At 34.7% G+C, this 25,550-nt stretch overlaps 2 protein-coding genes and 1 long non-coding RNA gene across 3 annotated transcripts; 1 reads left to right on the forward strand and 2 right to left on the reverse strand.

Moving 5' to 3' along the window:
* Nucleotides 1–5,034: 5,034 nt before the first annotated feature.
* On the reverse strand, nucleotides 5,035–5,836 carry LOC131648049 (histone H2A.1). Its single transcript, XM_058917847.1, has 2 exons — nucleotides 5,535–5,836; nucleotides 5,035–5,435 (listed from the first exon to the last, which is right to left on the reverse strand). The coding sequence occupies exons 1-2, from the start codon at nucleotides 5,742–5,744 to the stop codon at nucleotides 5,193–5,195; spliced, it is 453 nt and encodes a 150-aa protein (XP_058773830.1). The 5' UTR covers nucleotides 5,745–5,836; the 3' UTR covers nucleotides 5,035–5,192.
* Nucleotides 5,837–12,664: 6,828 nt separating this feature from the next.
* Nucleotides 12,665–16,579, forward strand: LOC131648050 (uncharacterized). The gene is made up of 3 exons (XR_009298035.1): nucleotides 12,665–13,090; nucleotides 14,328–15,265; nucleotides 15,903–16,579. It is a non-coding gene; the product is annotated as an uncharacterized LOC131648050 (long non-coding RNA).
* A 412-nt stretch (nucleotides 16,580–16,991) lies between these two features.
* LOC131648051 (uncharacterized) lies at nucleotides 16,992–17,744 on the reverse strand. Its single transcript, XM_058917848.1, has one exon. The coding sequence runs from the start codon at nucleotides 17,742–17,744 to the stop codon at nucleotides 16,992–16,994; it is 753 nt and encodes a 250-aa protein (XP_058773831.1).
* Nucleotides 17,745–25,550: the final 7,806 nt, after the last annotated feature.

Genomic DNA, 25,550 nt, shown 5'->3' on the forward strand with positions numbered 1-25,550 from the left:
AAAATGGAGGAATTTAAAAATTGTATTGAAGGAGGACTTACATAAATTTTCCAAATATCTTTTAGGTTGTTATACTATTTTAAAAATTAATTTTTTTATAATGATAATGACTCTTTTATCATTCTAAACAAAATCATTTTTTCAAGAAATGTTAAATATTTTTCTATATTTTTTTTTTAAATTCGTTTTCGTAAGTTTTCCCTCTCCTTCCTTCCAAACTCCTAAATATAGCCTTAAAGTCTTTTATGCTAGTTGAACCAAGTTTTATTAAAAACCTTGTTCTATACTTTTGAGTTAATGGGCACAATTCCTAATTTAAATCACAAAAAGTAAGTAGAGTGAGATTGTTTTCTTAGAACAAACATACTTGCATCTAGAGTGGGAATAAGCCAAACCGACTAATAGGGGTCTATGGTCTAGCCTAGGTTAGGCCAGATTTTTTTTTTTTAAAAAAAGACCTAGGCTTTTTCCAAGCCTATTTAGTTAAAAAGGCTAGACCCAAGCTATAAAAAAACCTCTTAAGTCTGTCAGGCCAGCGCAAGCCTATTTAAATGAATATGAATATTTTTTTTATTATCATTATGTTATATTTTGTAATTTGAATTAAAATACATAAATAAAACTCAGTTATCTTTGAGAACATATGAAGATAAGAAGAAAACACCTTATGAACAATGTTATAAGTTATAATAATCTCACAAAATTTATGATAATAGGTAAGTTAAGATAAGTCAATGCAAACAAATATTTAGTCTCATTGGTTTTATAGTTTAGTAGTCTGTTTAAACATTATTTGAATTACATATTTACATGTCTAAGAAATAGATTTTTAAGTAGGCTAGTAGGTTAATTAGGCATTTGAAAATGTCGGACTCAGACCTAAAAATAAGTCTATAATAGACTACAAGTCAGACTTAGACTTTAATTGTTTTGGCAAGTCAGACTTAAGCTTGACAAAGCCTAGCTTGATCCAGCCTATTCTCACATCCTAATAAACTTGTGGTTACAGTATTAATTGACTAAATATAAACAAAATATGTAATCTCTTGACGTGTTATGGTAAGACAAATAATAGTACACTAATTTTTGTATCCTCTAACGGACGGACTGGTATGTTACTACTTACTAGGGGTGATCGTATCCGAACCAATTCAAAAGTAAAACCGCAAATCGAACCAATCCAAACCGAAACCGCAAAAAACCGCATTTGGTTTGGATGATTTTGGATGATTTTTGGACTAAACCGCGTGGTTCGGTTTGGTTTGCGGTTTTTATTTCACAAAACCGAACCAAACCGAACTGAACCGCATATTTAACTTAAATTTTGAATTTTAATAATTAATTTATTATCTTTCCAAATCCAATTGCACACAACCACACCTCACGTTTTGAATTTTAATAATTAATTTATTAACTTAAGTTTTGGCATAATCCACTTAGTTTTTGTATTTTATTGAGCTACATATATATGTAATTCTCTACTATCTAATATATATATATATATATATATATATATATATATATATATATATATATATATATATATATATATATATATATATATATATATTTCATTTATAATGTATTTTTAGTTCTCTACTGTTCTTGTAATATAATTTCTTTTGTATGGTATAATATCATATATTATAATGTTGAATTACTTTCTTTTTTCCTTTTATTTTGGTACATTTTTATTTTATAGTGTAAACCGCGGTCCACCAAACCGATCTAACCGCATTAGTTTGGTTTGGTTTGGTTTGGATGACTTTTTAAAAATCAATCGAACCAAACCGAACCGCATGTATTTTTATCTCGCGGTTAGGATGACTTTTATGCTCAAAACCGAACCAAACCGCACCGCGAACACCCCTACTACTTACCACATGAAATTTGCAACCATACAACTTACCGGTTTTAATTACTTGTGTTTGAGAAGATTTTAATTTATTTGTGTTTTAATTTTATTAGAAAAGACAAAAGCTGTTTTATCGTCATGTAGTAGTAGATTTCAACTTTTGATCCTATGGTCACTTGTTTGAGATGAAATTTTCGTTTTTTTTTAAAGTTCTGCTATTAGAACATGAAATTTGGCACCATACAACATGTTGGTTTTGATGTGTTAGAGAAATGTATAATAATAAATTAAATTGTCATTCAATAATAATAGTGTGATCTTATATTGATGTTATGATGATTCTATAATATGCATATTTATATAATAATATGCATGCATCATTAATTCATAAAATGATTTGGCTAGAGTTTTTGCGAAAATGTTAAGCTTGCTGTTTCTTGTTGGCGATATATATGATTGGATATATTAACTCTTAATGAGTTGCAAATGAAGATAATGAAATGACAATCCATTTCGATATGATTTGTCATCTGATTAATAAATCAAATGAGGAGAGCTTTCATGAGTTTTAGAAAAAAAATAAAAAAAAAAGAAAATTGTAGAGAAATTGAACGAACTATTTAAATTATTCAAAGAATGAAGGGATCCAAATTGAAGTATCATCATACTCATATCATACAACTCAAGTACATCCTTCGAAATGACATATTCAGTAGTTGAATGTTCCTCGGAAGATTCATTATTAAATGAAGAACCCTTTTGTTCAAGGAATGAAAGAGAAGAAGAAATTTCTTTAGTACTCGGACGAAAAAGAGGGGGTGAGACGTCAACTTCAGGGAGAAATATGAAAGAATCTTCTTTCAACAAAGAAGATGAAATATACTTAAAGACAACCTACGATGTAGACATTATTCTAAGTATCAAATCATCTTATGTTCTACAATTTAGAATGAGTGGTCAATTAGTGAAAGAAAATGATAAACTGAGAGAGAGTGTGTCTTAGGTCTTAAAGAATCAGTAAGAGATCTTAAAGAAACATATAATTCATTCAAGATAGAGATAACTAAGATAAGAAACTCTAGAGAAGAATGTAAGGTGTGACTCTCTTATAAAAGAAGTACTACTCTGACCTGATTTATAAGCAAAAAAAACAACTTTCACATTGATTAAGAAGGATAGTAAAGTGTATTTAATTTACTTGATTTCATGTAAGAGAGATAATACAATTACTAGTATACCCTTAATTAAATTGGCATCCACTTAATATAGGGATAACTTTGTTGTATGTATTCTTGTTGTTACTTCTTTTGAATCTCCGGCTCTTTATATAGAGGGAACAAAAGATACGTTAGAAGCTTGTTAGCACGAGTATCTTTGCTGAAGAAGCAATTTTCAAGAGAGAGACGTTGGAGTAGGTACAATAAGGATCTTGATCTTCTGAATAATCTCTTTATGCATTATGCTGGAGTAGACTGAAGAAATCGTGTCATACATCCTTGAGTCTTGCGCTAAAACCTCTAGTTGACTTTCTTCATAATTTTGACAGTTGATAAGATGAAGCTGCTTTTGAACATAATACGAAGAAAAAGGCATTAGACTACGTTTCCAGCTTATCAGAAGCTGAGTCAATATGGAGCTAAGGTTTCATTTGAAAATCAGATTTTGATCCACTAGAATTTGAATTTATATGCTTTTTCTTTACAAGCCATTTAATTGAGTCAGAATATGGTTAATTACTGGCTTAATGATCCTGCACATTTAAATAAATGTTAGTATAACCCTATTATTCTTTAAGTATTTTTTTATCATCAAAACCTAAAGAGTAAGAACAAATTTTGTACCAACACTATGTTAATATTTCACCCGAAAACCAAAAACTGTTGCCTAAAAGATTGTATAGGTGTCTGGGGTAAGTTTGTGGAGGATCTTCATTGGACTTGGAACATTGTAGGCAAATAAAAAAGAAAGACTAAAATTGATTCTTCCTGCCTGGGTCGATGCCCGAGCGGTTAATGGGGACGGACTGTAAATTCGTTGGCAATATGTCTACGCTGGTTCAAATCCAGCTCGGGGGCGAAACCTTTCATCTGACACTCTATCTATATCTATAGCTAGATCAATTCCTATTCTTTCTCACCCGAAGGAACTCAACTACCTTTCGAGAAGACCGAGACGAGAATCACGAGCTACCTTCCCTTCTGCCCTTTGTCCCGAGAAGCACTTAAGGAAAGAGGCCCCGGAGCTTACCAGCCCAAGCTCAGTAGGCGAAAGCTGTGGGGAGTACTGTGAGTGTCGGAATTCGCCTGTGTAGGGAACTGCCCTAGCCAATTGCAAATGTCTTTCTTCTCATTCTATGTCTTAAGCATAGTGCACGAAAGAAGAGTATGGCATCTCTGCTTTATGCTTGATAGTTCCAGTAGGTATAAGGTTAAAGTTGGTCCTTTGTTAGTTAGACTAAAAGAAAACAAGAATGCTAAATTTATACCAAATTATGACACTACACCGTATTTTATACAATTTTTAAATTTTTTTTTTAATATTATATTTTCACCTACAAATTTGTGCCTGTATTTAATTGTATCCTATTCTCCCATTATATATACGATGTAGGCTTGAGATGTAAGTTTTAAGTGTAAGTATAGCATTCCTCAAAAGAAAATGGAAGATGAAACAATAACTTAACTGTTTACAGAATCATGATAATGTGTAATAATAGTAGATGTTTTGAAATAAGTAATATGTATGTGAAATTTGAAACAAAAATGTGAGTATTGAAACTGAAAAGTTGAAATAATTAGTGAGTACTGATTCTTTAGCATTGCAAAATCATTGTAAACATGTGAGATATTGACGTGAAACACATGTACAAATCTAATACATTTATATTAACCAACTATTTCAGTCACAATAACTTCACAAATCATGATAAAAGGTGGATCCTGGATATCAAAAGTTGTTATTAATTTCATAACTCATGGAGCATAAGGTTCAAGTTCTTTTGATCAATAAACATGGAAGTATGCAGTGCATTGAAATTTAATAAAAACCAAAACCTATAGAAAATTTATCATAAAGAAAAATGCTAATAACACTCTCTCTTCAATACTGATCACATGTTTCAACTAATAAAAAAATAAAAAAAAGTAAGAGACCATTGAACTTATTAAACAACAATTAACTAAAGGCAAAACGATTTCATTAGCTAATCAAACTATTAAAAGAGAGAAGGACATTCGAATTACATTGCTTGACATACATTGAGTAATTCTTGCCACACGAGAGGTGTGCCTAACCTAAAGTATCCACACATAACAAGTAAATAAATAAACCCTAACATCTAAGCTTTCTTTGGAGATTTCCTGGCCTTTGATGGAGACTTGGGAGTACTAGCAGCTGCATTTTCATTTCTCTTAGGCAAAAGCACAGGGTTAATATTAGGAAGAACACCACCATGAGCAATAGTAACACCAGCAAGTAATTTTCCAAGCTCCTCATCATTCCTAATAGCCAACAACAAATGCCTTGGACTTATCCTATTCTTCTTGTTATCACGTGCTGCATTTCCAGCCAACTCAAGAACCTTCACACAAAACAAATTTCAAAATTAGGGCTCAGATTCAGTTCACAAAATTCCAACTCAGTAGCAATGATAAAATGAAACCGAAGAGAGTTAATTTACCTCAGCTGCAAGATATTCAAGAACGGCAGCTAGGTAAACAGGAGCGCCAGTACCAACACGCTGAGCGTATCGACCTTTCTTCAAGAAACGGCCGATTCTTCCGACGGGGAACTGAAGTCCGGCTCTGACGGATCTTGTGACGGACTTCTTCCTTGGTCCTCCTCCTTTCCTTCCTCCGGCACCTTTCTTCACCTTTGTGCTTGCGTCCATTTTGAAATTTGAATAACTAGATTCGAGCTGTGAATTCGGATTACTGTAAGAAAGTGCTGAGAAATGGAGATGGTGAGATATTTCAGGAATTGGTGTTGGCAAGGTTTTATAGTTCCACGGTGATTATAAGGATCTTGCTCTGAAAACGAATCTACGGTTAGATTAGAAACTATATTTCTTATCAATGGCTCTTTGTCAACTTACCTGGCGATCCGTGTCTTCTAAAACCGACCAATGAGAATTGACAACCAAGTTGGCGGTCTCACCTTTTTCTATTGAATTTTGCTTATGCTATTTTGTTTTTTTTTTTTAATTTGGGTGGATTCTGACGAGATAATCCATTTTTTTTTGGTTTGGATCATCTTCTTCACAATTTTTTCTCCAACTATCTCCTTCACATTTATGTCTCTTTCTCTCTCTATTATTTTCTCTCACCTATTTTATTTATCATTTTTTCTTAGTTCTTTCTATGCAATTGCATGTGTTTTGGTTGAAGGAGAGGGATGGAGGGAAGGAGAGGATCCATTGTGATTTTTTTTGGATGCAAAATTCTTTACTTTTAGGACTAATATCACTAGGGCTAATGTAAGTAATTTTCGCTCTACTCTTGTAATATTTTTTTTACGCCTTTATAACTTATTTTAATTTTTTCTAAGCGTATAAATTAAATGTCGGATAAGGGGTGAATAAAAAAAATTCAGGGGTAATTTGTGCACTTAGGAGGGATCTGACTACGAACAATTCGGGTCTGAAGACCGGAGGGATCTGATTGCAGCGTAGACTAGGTAGCGGCACACTTCACCCTAACTTCAGTGAGTATAAAAAAAGGAAAACACGGATTAAGCTATGAGGTGAACAAGTAATCCACAGGGCACAGTAAGTATAAAAAATGGTACATAAGAAAGACAAGAGCGTCACTTGATCATCTGACTTCTCTATAATGTCTTTAGTTTTTATCAAGGAAAAGGAGTCAAAAAAAGAAAGAGCTTGGATCTCGTCGGCGTTCAATTTGTCGTAGTCATAGCCAATAACGGGGACAGGGTCCTCGGTCCAATAAAGAGGAAAGCGCCGGCTCCCATCAGATGGGCATAGAACTTCTGGAAACTTCTCATCCCCATTTATCCGAGTATATCAGTTCTTAAAATCTTTATAGTTAGAGGTGAAAGCCCAGAGGAAATTCCTGCTCGCCAATTCGTTGATGCTTATCCAACCTCATTTATCAGCCCCCTTTGACTCAAACAGGGAAAAAAGATACCCAGGATTGGGTCAATGAGCAGAGCATCACATATGAATTCAAACTATATATAGTCTCGTTTATCTCTTTCATCTCTCATTTGTAAAGAACAAGGACAAAAGGAAGAACAAAATTAAAGAAGCATTAAAAAAAGGTTTTATTTATTTGATATTTTATTGTTTAATTTTTATTTTAAATAATTATATTTGTTTAAATTTTAATATTGGTGAATTTTATTCGTTTAAATTTTATTATTGGTGAATTTTATTTGTTTTATATTAGTGTGTATTGCAAAAATATTTATTATTTTATTTAAGAATAGAAGAATGTTAACTCGAAAATTTGAATCAGGATGTTCAAAATTGAAGAAAAAAAAGAATTGAATATTTAGTTGAGTCGCAAAAGAGAGCTTTAGATAAATTTATCAAAATAAACAAAAAAATTGAAAATTTAAACGATTATTCATTGAATGAACAAGTTAACAGCAATGTAGAAGCTAACATTATAGACACGCACGGAAATGAAAATGCAGATTTAGTAGAAGAACTTAACAATTTAGGTTAAGTTAACAACTTCGACAATGGTGAAAATACAAATAGTGATTTATTAATAGAAGAACTGGATAGTGTAGACATCCCTAAAAATACATGTGATCAGTGGCAGATCTACTAAGGAGCTGGCAGGTGCAGTGGCACCCCTCAATTTTTTTACAGCTTTTACGATATACAGTAGGAAGTAAGGATAGAGATAGAGTGATGGTCATTTTTGTAAGGAAAAGTCATAAAATACAGTATTGGAAGGATGAGAAATGAAGAAAGTAAGTACTGGAAGAAGAAAGTAGATCAAAGACCAGATGTAAATAACACAAATGAAATGAAGCTGCTACTGGGATTGGGAATGGGAACGAAAGAATAATTAGGGTTGGTTTTAATAATGGGCTTAAAAATATCCTCAAGGACTTATGAACTAATACCACTTAATTTTTTCAAAAAGAAAAGGTCTTGCTTTTTTATTAAACCTTATTTTCTTTAAAAAAAAATTTCTTTTTTCTTCTCTTTAATTTATGAAATCTTTTTATTCAGTAATAAATAATCTGAAGTTTTTATTGTTATTTATTTGTGTTTATTTTCTTAAAAGTATTTGTGTTAATTTTACTTGACTCTTTTTTCTTCTTTTTTAAAATATAAATGAAGAAAAAATAACACATTGTCTTTTTCTAAAAATTATTTTAGAAAATTTTGATCTAAAAATATTAACTATAAGACAATTAGTTAATGATTTATTATTTTGGATCAATCATGACATAGAGTTTTGGGCTTAGCCTCACGGTAGTAGAATAGATTGAAATTGGTCATTTGAATTAAGTTTAGTAGTGATAATTTATGTATTTTGTTATTAAAGTTGTTTAAAAAAAGTACATTTTTTTAATAATGCAATGGTTAAATATAAGAAAAATAAATTATATTATATATGATTATAAGAGAAAGATAACACTCTTTTCAAAAGTCTCTCGAAGTCTCGAACACTCATTCTTTTATTGATTATAATATTTTAGTCGGTTGAAGCCGCACCCTTAATATTTCGGTTCAAGCCGCACCCCCTAATATTTTGGGCAAGATCCGCCACTGCATGTGATCCAAGTCAGTGGACAAATATCTACTTAATATAAATGTAAAGAAGTCATGATGGCAACCCTAGCCACATGTCATCTCGGTAACAATCTTCGCCACATGTCATTATTTGCTAATAATTCTAAATACAAATCCTAATTATACAAACTCTATATTAAAATAATTAAAATAAATAATGAAATAATTATAATTATAATGATAATAAAACTAAACCATCACTATTAATAATATTAAGAATAATAATAATATAATACTCAACCACTACTATTATTAATAATAATACTACCACAACTTAATAATATTGTATTAATAATATAATAATTTTAAATACACAATCTAATGATACAAACTCTATATTAAAATAATTAAAATAAATAATAAAATAATTATAATTATAATAAAACTAAACCATCACTAATAATAATAATAATAATAATAATAATATAATATCTAACTAATATCATAATAATAATAGTAATAATATTAATATAATATTCAACCACTACTATTATTAATAATAATACTACCACAACTTAATAATATTGTATTAATAATATAATAATAATAATAAAAATAATAAATAATAATTTAATATTTAGCTAATCATAATAATAAAATAATAATAATAATAATAATAATAATATAATATCTGACACTCACTATTAAAAATAGTATGATTTATGTAAATTATAATTATTTATTTATTATTGCAATCCAGTTAAATTTAATATTAATTTCAATAAAAATAACAAGTAAAAAAATATTTAAAGCGTGAGATTACTAATACTCTTTTTGTCAAATATAAAATATCTAATAAATTTATAAGATAAATTGTATTTGCCTATAATTTTACACGTATAAGAAACCTAAATATATTTTATTTATTAAAGTAATTTTTATATTTTATATTTTTTATTTATTAAAACTATTAATTTGGGTAATTTTGTCTATTACTTTAATATTATATGTTTTTAGTTTTTTTTTTTTATATCAACATCCTTTTAACTACTATTTCATCTACTTTCTAACTATGATGATGTATTTACCCATTATATTAATGTTAATTTTAATTTATAAATTGATTTTAAATAATAATTTAAGATTATTCTTTAAATAAATATTGATATAATAAATTTGAGATAAATTAATCATTTGAAATTATTTGTAACAAACTTTTAAATTAATAAAAATTTGTAACAAATAAATTAAAAAAGTAAAGTTTAAAAGAAACGGTTATTATATTAAATATTCATTATAAACTCTTTAATTTTCATACTTTACAACTTAATAGTCTATTAATATTTTTTACATTATATACTAAAAAAATATATTTAATAGCATATAAAGAATAAAATATTGTAATAACATTGAAAATATAAGAACAAATTCTTTTAGTTTAATCCTATATATATATATATAATTTTTATTATGTAAAAAGTAACGGTTCATACACTAAAATTTCATTAAAACACTCTTAATTTTTTTTAGTTACAAAACACTCTTAAATTTCATTAAAACATTCTTAAATTTCGTACATTATTATTTTTGATGGTATCCCTTCAATTTTCTATTTTTTTCATAACCACTCAGTCTTTATAACCACGATTCAAAGATTTATTTTTCAACCCTATTCACTTTTCATTTGAACTCAGTCTTTTTCGCATCCTCCGTGAAATTAAATCAAATTGTAGATTTTATGTCAAATATCGCCTCCACCAATAACAACTTTCTGATTCACAACTCCTATTCATCGGGAAGAAATTTATTTTTATGTTTATAGTTTTTTCTCTCTTCTTATAAGTATTATAATAAAAAATAGTTTGTTTTTGTTATGCATCATTTTAATAATAACGTCTTTTTATATGAATAATAGGTATAATTTCTATTTTATTTTACACATCAATTGAATTGTATAAATTATATTATTATTATTATTATTATATTATTGTTATTAATATGATAATAATTATTAACTATCTCTATATATCCTTTTAAGTTATATAATTATTTACGGGAATTGAAATTGCAAAATTAAATTAAGTATAATGTTATAATTGATTTAGTTGTTAGTTACATAACTCTAAATATTATTTAAGAGTTACGTAATAATAGAGTATTTGATTTATTATAATATTTAAATAATATGTATTATGAATAATTTATTTATTTTATTAAATGGATGAAAAATATGATGACTTATCATAGTGACAACTAAGTATCACTATTTAATAAAAAAATTAAGATAGTTTGGCTAAAAAATTAATAACCTAAATTAATAAATTTTAGAATCATCCATACATATAAAATTGAGGAAAAAAACTCTTTAAAATTTCATTTTTATTTTCAAAATCATTTTTTTTCTTTAATTTAATTTAATTATTAATGTGAAAATAATTAATTTATTGACATGATTATATAAAAAAATTCTATTCATTACTGATAAACATTAACCCATAATAAATAATAGTTTTCTATAATAAATAGTAGTTTTTTATATCTCATGAAGTCAACAATTTATCAATCATGTCACAACATATCTCTTCCACTATAAACAAACAAAAAAAATCATGAAAATATAAAATGGAGTTACTTGATTAACATAGGAACACTGAAGAAAAAATCAATATGGTATAATATATTATAATTTTAAAAAGAATCTAGAGAATATATGATTTTTTTAAAAAAATCTAGAGAGTATATGATTTAAAACTTTTTTGGACTTGAAATTAAATAAAAAATTCTTAGTTTTTGTAAATTATAAATTAAACACTTATACATATTATAAATTTAATGATTAATCACAAATAATATATATAAACAATTTAATATAACATTTTTTAAAAATATTGCATTATTCACATAAATGTGACTTATCTTTCAAATTTAAAAAACATAATTGAATTTTTATATATATATATATATATAAATCATTAAGTATTTTCATAATGTTAAAATTTTAATTATATTTAATACAATTTTAAAACACATTCAATCATAAGATTATAATTAACTATAATTAATTAAATATATTATTTCATTTGAAAAATATTAAGGTAAAAATTCTAATAAATCCGTGCAACGCACGGGCCATATATCTAGTTACTATTAATTTAAGAGATTTATTAGTAGAAAAAGATCCTCTTAAAGTTATTAATATAGACAAATCTTCTCATCCTTCCTTTTTTTTAGTGATGCCAAACGGTGGAACATGAATCTTTCCACTCACATTCTTTCTTTAAAACCAAACATACAATTAGGGTGTGTTTGTTATTAAAGAATTTGAGAAGAGAGATGTTGGAGAGAGAAGTGAAAAAAAAATGTATTTCTCTTATTTGGAATGCACAGAAGTGGAGAAGAGATATAATGTTCATGGGTTTATTTCAGTCTTTATACAAAAAGGAACACTAGTAACTCTTACTTTATGCAATTACATTATTATCCTCGTCTATAATGGTGCACGTTGTAATCACTCTTAATTTTTTTAGACAAAACTAATAGATTTAAATTAATAATAAAAAACATTTTGATTATAATTATAATTAAAATATATTAATAATAAAAAACATTTTGATTATAATTATAATGTAATATAGAGACATATATTTGTACTTTCATAAATAACTTGCACTTTTTTTTTTTTTGCTTTATTTCTCTTTTTTTATTATATATCAAACAATACACAAAATTTACTCTTGATGTGTTTGAATTAGCGGTCAACAAAATTAATTCCATAAAAAATGAGTTTTGTAGAATTGATTTTAACAAAATTGAATTTAACACAATTGATTTATGTTTGTATATATTTATAAAAAAGTAAGTTGAACAATAAATTTCAGTGTAAAAATTACTGAAAATCAATTATGAAAATATAAGCTACAAATTCTAGCTAAGTAGAATCAATTTTGGATGCAGAATCAATTCTACTTTTTGATAAAACAAACACCTCAAAATCCGCTGAAATCAATTCTACACCTCTAAAATTAATTATGTATCTTCCAAAAATCAATATTTCTCATTTCTTTCTCTCATTTGACACTATTCTTTATTTTCTTCTCTCTTCTCATACTCTCGCCATAACCAAACACACCCTTAGTTTTTTTTACGAGTTCAATAATCATCACCGATATCGATTTTTTACAATGACATCTAACTGTTCGATGAAATGCCCCTTTGGCCGCATCTCAAAATTTTTCTATTGTTTTCATTGCAGGATCATTCGATGGCTTTCAGAAATATGTTCTGGAACGATCTTCTTCTATACGGAAAATTTGGTGGCTACTGCTTTAGGAACCGTGGCAGACTCTACGCCACCAAAATGGACTTGAGGAAACTCCGACCCATGATTCTCAAGAGAATTGAGAAATGTTCCCAACTTTACCCTGTTCGTGCCATGGTTTATGTTGCCAATGAGGTCTTACTTGCTAGAAATGTTCTTATCCATGGTGTTTCCACTCTTCTCAATTCATTGCCTCTCATGCCTTGTAAGTGCGTTTTGATTTTTAATCACACCTGTTTTAATCACATTAACTGTGACTACCTCTTCCAATCGGGATCTAAACTTTGATTCACCATGTTGCCGGAGTCTAGCTCCTTCCCTAGGCCCAGCCTTCTTTGGTTCAGCCTAATTCTCTAACCCTGTATATGATGTGTTCTGAACTTCTTATGGTGCTATATTGTAAATAATTATACTTCCAGGAATAATTTAAAAATAATTTGGTGGAAAGAGTAAGTGCCGAATTGAAAATGAATGTTACGCTCTGGAACCAAATTTTATGTTTTGGGGATTAGTTCTCTAAAATTTATCTGTTTACTCTTGCATTGGAAAGCTTTATCTGCATTGGCATTCGATAAAGTTGTAATCTTGTGATCTAGTATGCTCTGCTGGGAGTTTAGAAAGGGAGAAAGGACATAAAAAAAGGAAGGATGAAATGGAAAGAAGGAACTCTCTCCGTCCTAACATATAAGAGATAAAACAAAAATCATACTACTTATTAAGAAAAGTAAAAACATGATAATTTGACATGTGATTTTCTTGAAATAATCTACATAGAAAGAGGTAAAAACAATTTTTATTGGTTGTTGGTTACAGAAAAAATGAGCGAGTGTAAATTAAATGTAATTTACATTTAATTTTATAAGATGAAAGTTATTTCTCTCTCTTATATTTTGAGACAAAAAAAATGATTTTTTTCTCTTATATTTTAGGACGGTGGGAGTAGTGTTTTGGGATGGGAGGGTTTTGGTTTTTTTCTTCTCTCCATAATACAAAATCTCCCTAGTTTAGAGAACTTAAAGATTGTATTGGAAGAGAATCTTAGAGGGCTTAGATAAGTTCTCCAAATCTAATCTATGTTGTTATAATACTCTCATTATAACCTTTTAGTAACCGTCAATAAATATGTTATTTTACTTGGGGACAACTTCTCTACCCATCACAAAAAGTTGGGTAGTGTACATTCCACCAATCACATTGCATCATTTAATTTTATCTTATTTAATTAATTATTAAATAGTATACTTCTTGATTGTTTCCAAGATATTTTACATTGAAGGTAACTCTACCTAACTTTTTGAGTTGGGTAGATAAGAATTCACCATTTTACTTATGTTATGCAATTCCAGATTTTTTTCCGGATTTCTATATAAATATGTATTTTACTGAATTTTGGTCTACTTGGTGGTGTTAGCTCAAATTGTTGATAACTATGTTTTTTTTAGTGTTATCAAATAGTGGCGCCATGACAACTATGGTAGATATACATGGCAGTTTTTGGGCTCGCCGCAATGGTAAATATCGACCGATATTGGGGGATTTTCCGCCATAATCCGCTAAAACGGCACCGCGAAACGGCCGGTATGGCGGGATTTTGACTATCCACCATGGACCGCCATCTGCCATCGACAACACACAGTATGTTATGCAATTACAGATTTTGTCCAGGGATATATATTTCGGTGAAGAGATATGTATTGGTGAAGAGATATATATTGGTGAAGAGACATTTAGTTCCAACTTGCTGGGTTACAACCATCGTGCCAAGAACAGGGTTCATGAATGGGGTTAAAGGTGGTTTGAATGATATACTTGTGCCTGCTGAGACGTTTCATCTTAAACACATGTTCCAAAGTGTTATTAGGCATAACCAAAAGTTTGACTTTGATCGCATCCCTGCTGTTGTTGAACTATGCTGGCAAGCACGGGTTGATCCCCACGATTAAAATCTTAATTCAAGTAGTTGGAACTTAGAGGTTACTAATGGCAATGTCGATGATACTATGATGAAAGTACAAGGTTTGTCTGTTCCTGTCAATTATAAGATTTGACAGAGGCATTAGAGGATCAAACAAAAAATTGAACCATAATCGGACACTCAATCGTTTGGGGAAGAAATCTGAGATGACATTACTTTCATCTGCAGTTTCATGCATAATTTGAGATTGTCTAGGATATTTTATTATGGATCTCTGTGCCTGATCATCTGTTGGTTACATAAAGCAATCTTGTTCCCGCCCATATCTTGTATCTCTCGAAACCAAAGTATTTCTGCAGGGCAAACTAGAATCTCTAAACATATGTTTTGCTGGATTTAATGGACCGGCTCTTCAGATCTGATGAAGATAATTTAAAGTTCTATTTCTCCCGTCAAAGATTCCAGGTATTTTTACTCTTACATTATTTATGTCCTTTGAGGAATCTTAAGTCCAATAATTGGTAAAAATATCAACATGGGAGATACTACATTTTTGTCAATGTTTGTAAAAAACTCTTTGTTGCCAAAGGAATGGCGGCTTATTGCTGAAATTTCATTTTCCTTGCGATATCATGCAAATAGAAAGACTAGTTTGTTGACCAAAGAGTTTAGTTTCTATCCAATAACAACAGTTTTGTTTGCATATTTTAATCCTTTATAATATTAAAAGCATTCAAAAGGGAAAAGTGCATAGTTACAAATGTCGAATGAAAAATCAATGAAGAAAATTATGATAAAATACGCATGATAAATCACGTCAAATGTATGTTAGTACTCATAAGAGCCAGGCCCAAGTGCTTTGCTGTTTCAGTTGTTTATGGCAGAAAACACCCTGCCTTCTTTTGTTACCTATCTAGGGGAGAATTTATTAGAGGTAATGAATAGCAAATGTTTTATTGGATAGGGACTATGAAGCATGAACACCGGAAACACAACACTAATACTGACACATTGACACCAACAATAATTTGAAAAAATGAATAAATTAAATTTAATCACATGTATCGGTATTGGTTTTGGATACTGACACACCTTTTTTCAGAGGCGTCGATGCTACAAAGGATAGGGATGATATTCTTAAACAGCTTGCTTATCATTAGCAATGGATCCAAATTCCAAATCCAAATGAGTCATTCCGAGAACTAACATAGGAGAAATGTGTCTAGCAGTCGATAGCTAGGCCTAAGATTATGTATCTCTAGCTTTTTGCAAAGTATTTTTGGTGATTACATATAAATGACAAAGCAGTGTTATCAAATATCCGCAATTGCGGCGTTATGGCGGATATATATGGCGGTTTTTGGATTCGCCACAATGGTAAATAGCGGTCGATATTGCGGGTTTTTCCGGTCATAATCTGCTAAAATGGCGCCACAAAACGACTGGTATGGTGGGATTTTGACTCTCCACCATGGACCGGCGTCCGCTCTGGACAACACTATGACTAAGGTTGAAGCAGTGGCCTGCAAGTTATAATCCCTTACAATCATTTTTGCTGTTATAGATATAAGCACGTAAATCAATTTTATAATTCAATGATTGAAAGAGTAAAATTGAGGAATAACTGAAAGGCTGTATATATTTTGATTATGAAGCAGATAGTAACAGGGAGAAGTTTTGTTTGCATATTTGCTAAACTACTTGCATCAATTCTAATGTCTTTTGACCACCTATTTTGTATTCAATTGAATTGAAAATCTAAAGACATTCCCTCAAAATTGTGAATCATCTAACCTATCACTTTCAATAGAAATATTTGCTTCTAATGAATACAACTGTCATCTGATATGGTTCTTTTCTATTTTTTTGTGTGGATATTATTGATGCTATTTAAGCTATTGATAAAAATGTTACTAATAAAAATGCACAGCTACATTAATGAAATCTATAATATTTTGTTTTTATTCTATTCAATTTTGAAGAGTAATATAAATTTATACAAGCAACAGCTGATATAACATGTAGAGATATTTAAAAAATTGAAAAATTTAAACATGTTTATGAATAAATCAACAAAATTTAACGGAGAATGCTGTTCAGCTCTCCGTTTAGAATATGACAAACAATGTACAAAACAACCCATGACATAAATCCATAATTATTACGATAACTTCAATATTAGGCTTCAGGCTTACCCACTGCGACTAATCGATCCTTTGAATACGTAGAGATAGTCGCCATTTTCAACTCCATGCCACCTAAGGCTACAACTATCGCGCATAATCCTCTGCCTGTGTATAAACATATAGTCATCAACCGGCAGAACTATTCTTCCTATCAGCAACTGCTTCAAGTCATTAATAGTGCTTATATCCCTCATCTCCACTGGAATGGTGGCTGAGTCAAGCAAACTAGAAGGAGTTTGTACCACAAAGTTCACCTTCCTAGATGATGGTTCTTTGGACTGATTCGTGGCCTTGAGGAACACAATAATTTCAGAAAGTTCACAAATACCATACTCATTCAGGTTTCGAAAATCTTCTTTCAGTTCCTTCCCCAAAAAGAAAAGTGACATTCTTTTGATGGGGATGTTAGCAATGATGTGAATTTTTTCCTTCAAGCTACGAACGGTATCGGTCTGGTCCACCTCTATGTTAGTCTGTTTAGCTGGAAACTTTAATGTGATTTGCATTTTCTTATAATGGTTAATGAAATTTGACTCCCCTGTCTTAATGGTGAGATCAACTTTTGTGCCTTCCGTGACTATTGGGTAATCTTCCATGTCTAATCCATCAACGAGTTCCCATCCAGAAACTGTTAGGATTTGGTAAGCCACCGGAACACCATGAGTTTGTTCGATTTTCCTTTTGATTTCAAGAACTGTTTCTACGTTACCCACTTCAATCGAAAATTGGTTAACTCTCGTGGCAATAACAATTCTCATGATGGAACTATGTTGAAGTCTGATATCTGATATTGTTGGATAGGAAAAAGAGGAACAAGAACTGAAAGTTTGAGTTTTAAAAAATTTCTACAAACAGTTTGTTCAATGAGCGGCAACAAACTAAAAGGGCTCATACTCTTAGTTAGGCTCATGAGATTATAATTGCAAATGTACATGAGTTGATTTAACTCATGTTTAAGATATGAGTATTTTCAAACCAAAACAAAAGATATGAGTATTTGACACATGCATTGTATATTTATTCCCTACTCTGGAGGCTCAACATCATGCATAACGTTCCTCCAGAGTAGACATAATATTTGTCCCAATTGTGATATGAAAATAGTTTGTGATGTTCTTTCTCGGCACGGTTTTGATGTTTTAGATATCCTTGAACAAGGATATCATGATGCTAGTAATATGAGATAAGAGTTGAATGAAATGTATACATTATTTCATATTATATACTTTGTTTTGCACATACAACTTGCTTTGGTCAATGATATATATTTTCATAATAAGCGTCGCGATGAATGTGATGAATTGTAAGGACGAGTGAGAATAGACCAGATCGACTAACAGGGGTTTATGACTTAGCCTACATAAGTTCAGACCTAACCAGACTTTTTTAAAATAAAAAAGATCTAAGTTTTTTTATCAACCTATATAGTTAAAAATGCTAGGCTACAAGCCATAAAAAAAGTCTTTAAAGCCTATCAAGTCGGCCCATTTGAATAATTAAAAATAAATTTATTATAATTATTATATTTTATTTGTACTTTGAAATAAAAAACTTATGAACAATGTCGTTAGTTGTTTTCATAAGTTCTAAACTTTAAATTCTATCATTGATAATTTTGTTAGGGCTGTTAGAAATTAACAAAATGTAGTTAGTTGAAGTTATTAGCAACTTGTAGTAGTGTTTGGTTGGTAAAAATTGGATTTTTAATGGTTTAAGGTAAGAAATGGGGACTGCAAAAATGGAGAATCGCAGGCGTTTTCGGAAGTACATTTCCGAAATCACCTCTGACCAGTTTCAGAAATGCATTTCCGAATTTAATTTGAATTGTTTTTTTTTTATTTTCGGAATTGTTTCAACGTCTTACCTGGTGTAATTTTTTCAGGATAATGTCAGGAAATCAGGCACGACTTAGACAGGGTAGGGAGACCCAGACGACATCGGCTCGACACAAGCGTGCTGGACAGTTAGTAGCGACATAGGGACAGTTTCGAGTACGAGTACCCATCCAAATAGATGAGGTGCCTGTAGGTTCCTCATCTGGATCGAGGAGTAGGCTGGCTCGGGACGCCCTTACCGCAATGTTCACGATGACATCCATTGGACGCCCTATTTATGTTTTATTCATGACTTTTTTGTATTCGTGTTGTAATATTTTGCAACTGAGCACTTACCCATACAACTATTTTCGTATTTATAATATTGATATTTTATTTTAATTTACGTATTATATTTTGTCGATTAGTGTAAAATATGAGATTAATCATTGTTTTGAAAAGAAATAGAAAAAGACAGAACATATTTCGGAGATGCATCTTCGAAACTGGTCCATAGGTGATTTCAGAGATGCATATCCGAAAACACCTAAAAATGAGTGTTTTCGAAGATGCGTCTCATAAATAATTAAAAATGTGAAAATGAGTGATTTCGGAGATACATCTCCAAAATCCATAGATATTTTGAAGTTTTCAGCAGGAGTCTTCACTTCATAGGAGTCTATAAAGAAATTGTTAAATTTGCTAGATATTGATACAATTGTAAATATAGATATTGACAAAATTAGACTGACACTTTAAAACGAGATAAAGATGAAAGTTGGGTGCACTCATTTGAGTGCACAATGATTTTGTACACCATGAAAGAGATTATGGGAATTAGAAGTCTTTTGTATCAAGCTTTACAATAGAAATTACAAGTATATTTAATGTTATGCAGCAAGTCAACACTACAAAAACATTAAATCATAAGTTGAAAGATGATAGCTGAGGTGAATTATTAAAGAATGTAACATTATTTTGTAAAAAACAAGATTTTAATTACCCAAATTATAATGTTTTTAAGGAGCGTGAAGGCGCGACCGTGATTAAATGGATTACATGGTTAAGATTTTAGAGTGAGGCTACTTTGTACTTTGTGTTACAATTGACTCGCTATTACATAAATTGAATCACACGTTATTTGCACACATAATATTTTTTTAAGCAATAATTTCGTTTATAAGGATACTTTCAAAAAAAACATTATATGGATAATATATGCACTCTGAAATAGTACTAATTCAATTATTGATGATTGAAATCTTTAAAAGAACAAATGACACTACTTTAATCACATAAACATGTATCATTTTATATATTTTTATATTATTTTGTATTGATGTTATTTTGAATTTTCACTAAAATTGTATATGATTATGAGTTTTATTATAAAATTGGCTTAAGTACAATTTTAGGTTCCAAGTTTCTCAAATATTTATTTTGTCCATTCAAATTTCAATTATTTGATTTTAGTTAAAGAATTTATGGCCTAACCATGATCTCCACCACATTAGGCTTCTACTAGTCTTCGCATAAATATACAAGACTATTGAAATTCACCAAAATCACCCGGTAAAATGACTATTTTATTCAAAGTCTTCAAATCTCATTTGTAAATACATCCACAATCTTTTCAATTAATATTCCGGGACGGGATATTCAAACTTCTTGTTCTAAATTTTTTCAGAGTTCATACTCTAATGCAAATTTTATTAAGGTTAAGAGAAATCTGATTTGTTTATTGAGAACTTAAATTGTTCTGGGCTGGCCTAAGATTTGGCCCAACCTACTTTCGGCCCACTTAACCTTGGAGGTCCAGTCAGTCCCAAGCTGCTGACAGGACCACTGCTCCCCGCTCGTCCCCTTCAGGCTCGGCATCACGCCTCCCGCCAACCGGAGATGCCCGACACCATGCTCCCCGCGAGCTAGCTAATGCCCGGTGTAGGCGCTTCCCGCGGGCACCTTCACCGCCGAGGACCCTGCTCCGCACAGGGCTCCTTCGTATTCAACCCTCCGAATAATACGGATCCCACGTGACTCCTAAAAGACCGCGTCTCCCTTGAACTTCGGAGCGGTTAACCAGGACAGAGGGCACTCACGCACCTCCGATATTTCCGCTCAGGAAACCTGGCAGTCTCCTAGTTGGGCTTGGAAATCCAACCCAATAGCGAGATCATGGCCCAGCGCTGGGGGCTATAAATACCCTCTTTGACTAGAGGGTCAGGTATTCACTTCTTTCTAACCTTTAGCTAGTACTTGCACTCCTTTGCTCGTTTACTCACTTTGGCATCGGAGTACCTTGCAGGTACACCCCCCTCCTCCTTCCTAGAAGATCCAGTCCGAGCAGCCAGCGACGATTCTTCTAATCAGGTACGATCAGTGGCGCCGTCTGTGGGAAACTTGCTTCCCCATCTTTAACAAACAAAGATCAAAGCTAATCCTTTTCCGATCGTCATGGCTGACAACAACATCCCAAGCGCTGATCCCTTCCTCCTGCAAAATCTGATCGAGGAGTCCACCCGCGAGGGGGCAAATCGTCGTAGGCAGGAAGGAAATCGGCATACACCCGCCAGGCAGAGAAGGCCCGGGCATGAGACCTCGCAACCTAGGAGGCAGCAGATCCAGAGCATCCAGCAGCTGCAGGGCCTCCAACAGGTTCAGAATGTCGAACAAGTCCATCCCGAGGGACACGTTCAGAACGGGGAAGACGAGCAGGCCCGAACCCACAATGGGCCAGAACATCCCCAAAATGAGAATGAGACTGACGCCCGAGACGGGCACGCTGCTTCCTCATTCACCCACACCTCCAACAGGCGTAAAGCCCGTCATGAAGAAGAAGAAGAGCCGCTCAACATTCCCGAGGATGCTGACCCCATCACCGTCCGTCTGCTCAAAGAACTGCAAAAGACGAACAGCCTCCTCCGAATTCAGGACGACCGTATCCACGAGCTGGAAAGGAAGCGATGACACCGCTCCCCTCCGCGGAGACACTACCGGTCGCGCTCCTACTCCTCCTCGCGCTCACCATCGAGGAGACATCGTCGGCGTTCCCCATCTTCTTCACGCTCTCCACCTAGAAGACATCGCCGCCGGAGATCATATTCCCGCTCTCCACCAAGAAAGAGCAGGAAGAATCAGAGACCAGATGTCACTGAAGCAAGAAGCCTCTCCCCTGAGCAGGATCATCGGGGCCCTTCCAAAACTGTGCTGAAATCCCGCGAACGTCCTCCTCCTCGGGACAATCGCGTCAGTCCCGACAATGACCAGGGAAGACCCCGGCGAGGCAGACACTCGACTTCACCAGGACCGAGCGACGAAGAGGACTTCCGCAGCCCTTTGTCCGAGAACATCCGGAGAGCCCGCCTCCCTCGAGGGATGGAAAAACCGTCAGTGTTGGACCAATACGACGGAACCACTGACCCCGACGACCATATTCGGAGCATCGAAGCGGTCATGGACTACCACGTCGTCAAAGGCTCTATCAAGTGCCGCATCTTCCCGACCACCCTCAGGATGGGAGCAATGACTTGGTACAGAAACCTCCGTCCCAACTCCATCCATTCCTGGACCGAGCTCAAGGAACTCTTCTTGAGCCATTTCACAGCCTCCCGACGACAACCGAAATCGGAGGCCAATCTCGAGGCCGTGATACAAGGACCCAACGAACCCCTTCGGGATTACCTCGACAGGTTCAACAAGGAAGCCGTCCAAGTACAGACGGCCGACTACATGAAGAGGTACCTCTTAGAACGAGGGCTCCTCCCCGGCAGTGACTTCAAGAAGGCCATTAAAATCGAGAAGGTGCACACTATGAACGCCCTCCTCCGCAAAGCAAAGGCATTCATCGATTTCGAGGAGGGCGAGGCAGCCGCGATCAAAGCTTCGAGAGGCAATGACGCTGCTCGCAGCTCAAACCTCGATGACTCAGGATCACGCCGGGGACCGGACAAAAGGAGAGACGACAGGTCCCGAGACACCAAAGAGCGCCGAGGACCGGCAGGACGGTTCAACGATTACAATCCCTTGAACGTCTCGCGCGAAAAAATCCTGGCTGACTGCCAAAATACCGAGTTCAAGAACTCAAGCATCAGGCCCCCGAAGTCAAATCCCACCAGACCGGGGACTGACAAATCCAAATACTGCAAGTACCACAAGAGTCACGGGCACCTGACCGACGAATGCATACATCTCAAAGATGTCATCGAGACCCTAATTAAAGAGGGCCGCTTGTTGAAGTACACGAGGAAGGGAGAACCTCCCCGAAGAGAAGCCCCTCGGAACTCTGACGAAGGCCATTCACCAGACAGCCGACCGCTTCAAGTCGCGCTGTCCATAACTCGACCGGAAGACTTCATCCCTTCGGTCGGTGTGACGACTGCCCACATCACTTGGGAACACTTCCCGACCGCAATGGTCATCTCCAACGGCGGTGACCCCGGCTCTCTCACCATCAGCTCAGTTAAAAGAAAATTCGATGAGCTGATCAGCGCCAATTCGGATCTCGCCCCTACTCTGCGGAAGTTCAAAGGGAAATCCGATCCGATCACATTCTACTTGGAAGAGCTGCCCGGCGGAGCTCCGAACGCCACGATCCCTCTTCTCGTCCGAGCCAGGATGGCTAACTTCGACGTCCGTCGAGTCCTGGTCGACGAAGGCAGCTCGGTCGACATCATGTATTCTCACCTCTTCCGGACACTTCAGTTGGACGACTCGCACCTCACTCCTTACGTGGGTTCTGACCTCCAAGGCTTCAACGGGGCTACCACCAAACCGTGGGGCTACGTCGAACTGATCGTCACTTTCGGGGAAGGGGAGGCATCCAGGCAGGTCAAGACGAGATTCTTGGTTATCGACTGCAAGACTCTCTATAACTGCATCATCGGACGCCCTACTCTGGCCGAGCTCACCGCCGTCCCGTCCACCGTGCACCTCAAGATGAAGTTCTACACAAAGCGGGGACGAGTGGCCACTATCAACGCAGACATCGAAGCGGCCAGAAGGATCTTCGATGCCTCCGTAAAGGGGTTGCAGCTGATCGCCCCTCCATCAGACCCAAACAAGAAGCCGAGGGCCGAAGACGATCATCCTCGGGAAGATCAACATCTGCCAAACGTCAGCTCAATCGACCTGGATGCTCGGTTCACCGACGAAGAGATGAAGAATGCCGAAGAGGGGAGGCCAAATGCAACTCACCCCGTCAGGCCTATCCCAGACGGGGGCTCCGACCTCATCCCGCTGGGCGACAACCCCGACAAAGCGGTAAAGATCGGCAAGGACATCCCAGATCTACCGAGGAAGCAGCTCTTAGCATGTCTTCAAGCCAACGCCGACTTGTTCGCCTGGAGTGCAGCGGAAATGCCCGGACTCGACCCTGAGGTCGCCTGTCACCACCTCTCCATCGATCCAGCCGTGAAGGCAGTAGTTCAACGTAGGCGTCGGCAGTCTCCCGAGAAAGCGGAGGCTGCCGAGAAAGCTGTAAAAGACCTCCTAGAGGCAAATTTTATTTCCGAGGCCAAGTATTCAACTTGGCTCTCAAACGTTGTACTTGTCAAAAAATCTAGTGGAAAATGGAGAATGTGTGTTGATTATACCGATGTTAACCGGGCATGTCCCAAAGATGCTTATCCATTACCTAATATTGATAGGCTGGTCGACAACTCGGACGGCTATAAACTGTTATCATTTATGGATGCTTATTCAGGTTACAATCAAATCCTCATGGCGAGGTGCGACAAGCAGTGCACGGCATTCATGACTGAGTCGGGTAACTAATACTACAATGTAATGCCCTTCGGACTTAAGAACGCCGGAGCCACATACCAGCGGATGATGAACAAGGTTTTTCGTGGAGAGATCGGTGACACCCTCGAGGTATATATGGACGACATGATCGTCAAATCTCGAGAAGACTCCGATCACACAACACATCTTGAACGAGTGTTCGAGCGAGCCAGATCCTGCAAGATGCGCTTCAACCCAGAGAAGTGCACCTTCGGAGTACGGGCAGGCAAATTCCTCGGTTCCTACCTAACCGAGCGAGGAATAGAAGCCAACCCCGATAAATGCCGAGCATTCTCAGAACTTCCGACCCCTAACAATAAAAAATCTATCCAAGTATTAAATGGAATGCTCACGGCACTATCCCGCTTCGTCGCAAAATCTGCCCAGCACGCCCTCCCATTTTTCAAGTTACTCCGGAAAGAAGCGACCTTCGAATGGTCCGAGGAGTGCGAGCAAGCACTATCCCATCTCAAACAAGTGGTATCCAAACCGCCCGTCCTCTCCCGACCAGATAGCAACGAGATTCTATATCTCTACCTGGCCGTCTCAAATGAGGCGGCCAGCGCGGCCTTAATCCGAGAATCCGAAGACGGACAGAAGCCAGTATACTTCACGAGCAAAGCCCTACAAGGGCCCGAGGTACGATATCAACAGATAGAGAAAGTCGTAGTGGCCCTAATAATAGCTGCCAGGAGGCTGAGGTACTACTTCCTCGCCCACACAATTGTCGTCCGGACGGACCAGCCCATCAAACGACTTCTCAGCCGACCAGACATGGCCGGGAGAATGCTAAGATGGTCCCTCGAGCTATCCGAGTTCGACATACTGTACGAGGGTAGGAAAGCACTAAAAGCTCAGGCGCTCGCCGATTTCGTAGCCGAGATGACCTCAATTTCCAACTGCCCGACTCCCACCGAAAATAAATGGACCATCTATGTAGATGGCGCTTCGAGCAACTCGGGGAGTGGG

Source organism: Vicia villosa, linkage group LG2 (genome assembly GCF_029867415.1).
Source record: "Vicia villosa cultivar HV-30 ecotype Madison, WI linkage group LG2, Vvil1.0, whole genome shotgun sequence".
Taxonomy (NCBI): Eukaryota; Viridiplantae; Streptophyta; class Magnoliopsida; order Fabales; family Fabaceae; genus Vicia; species Vicia villosa.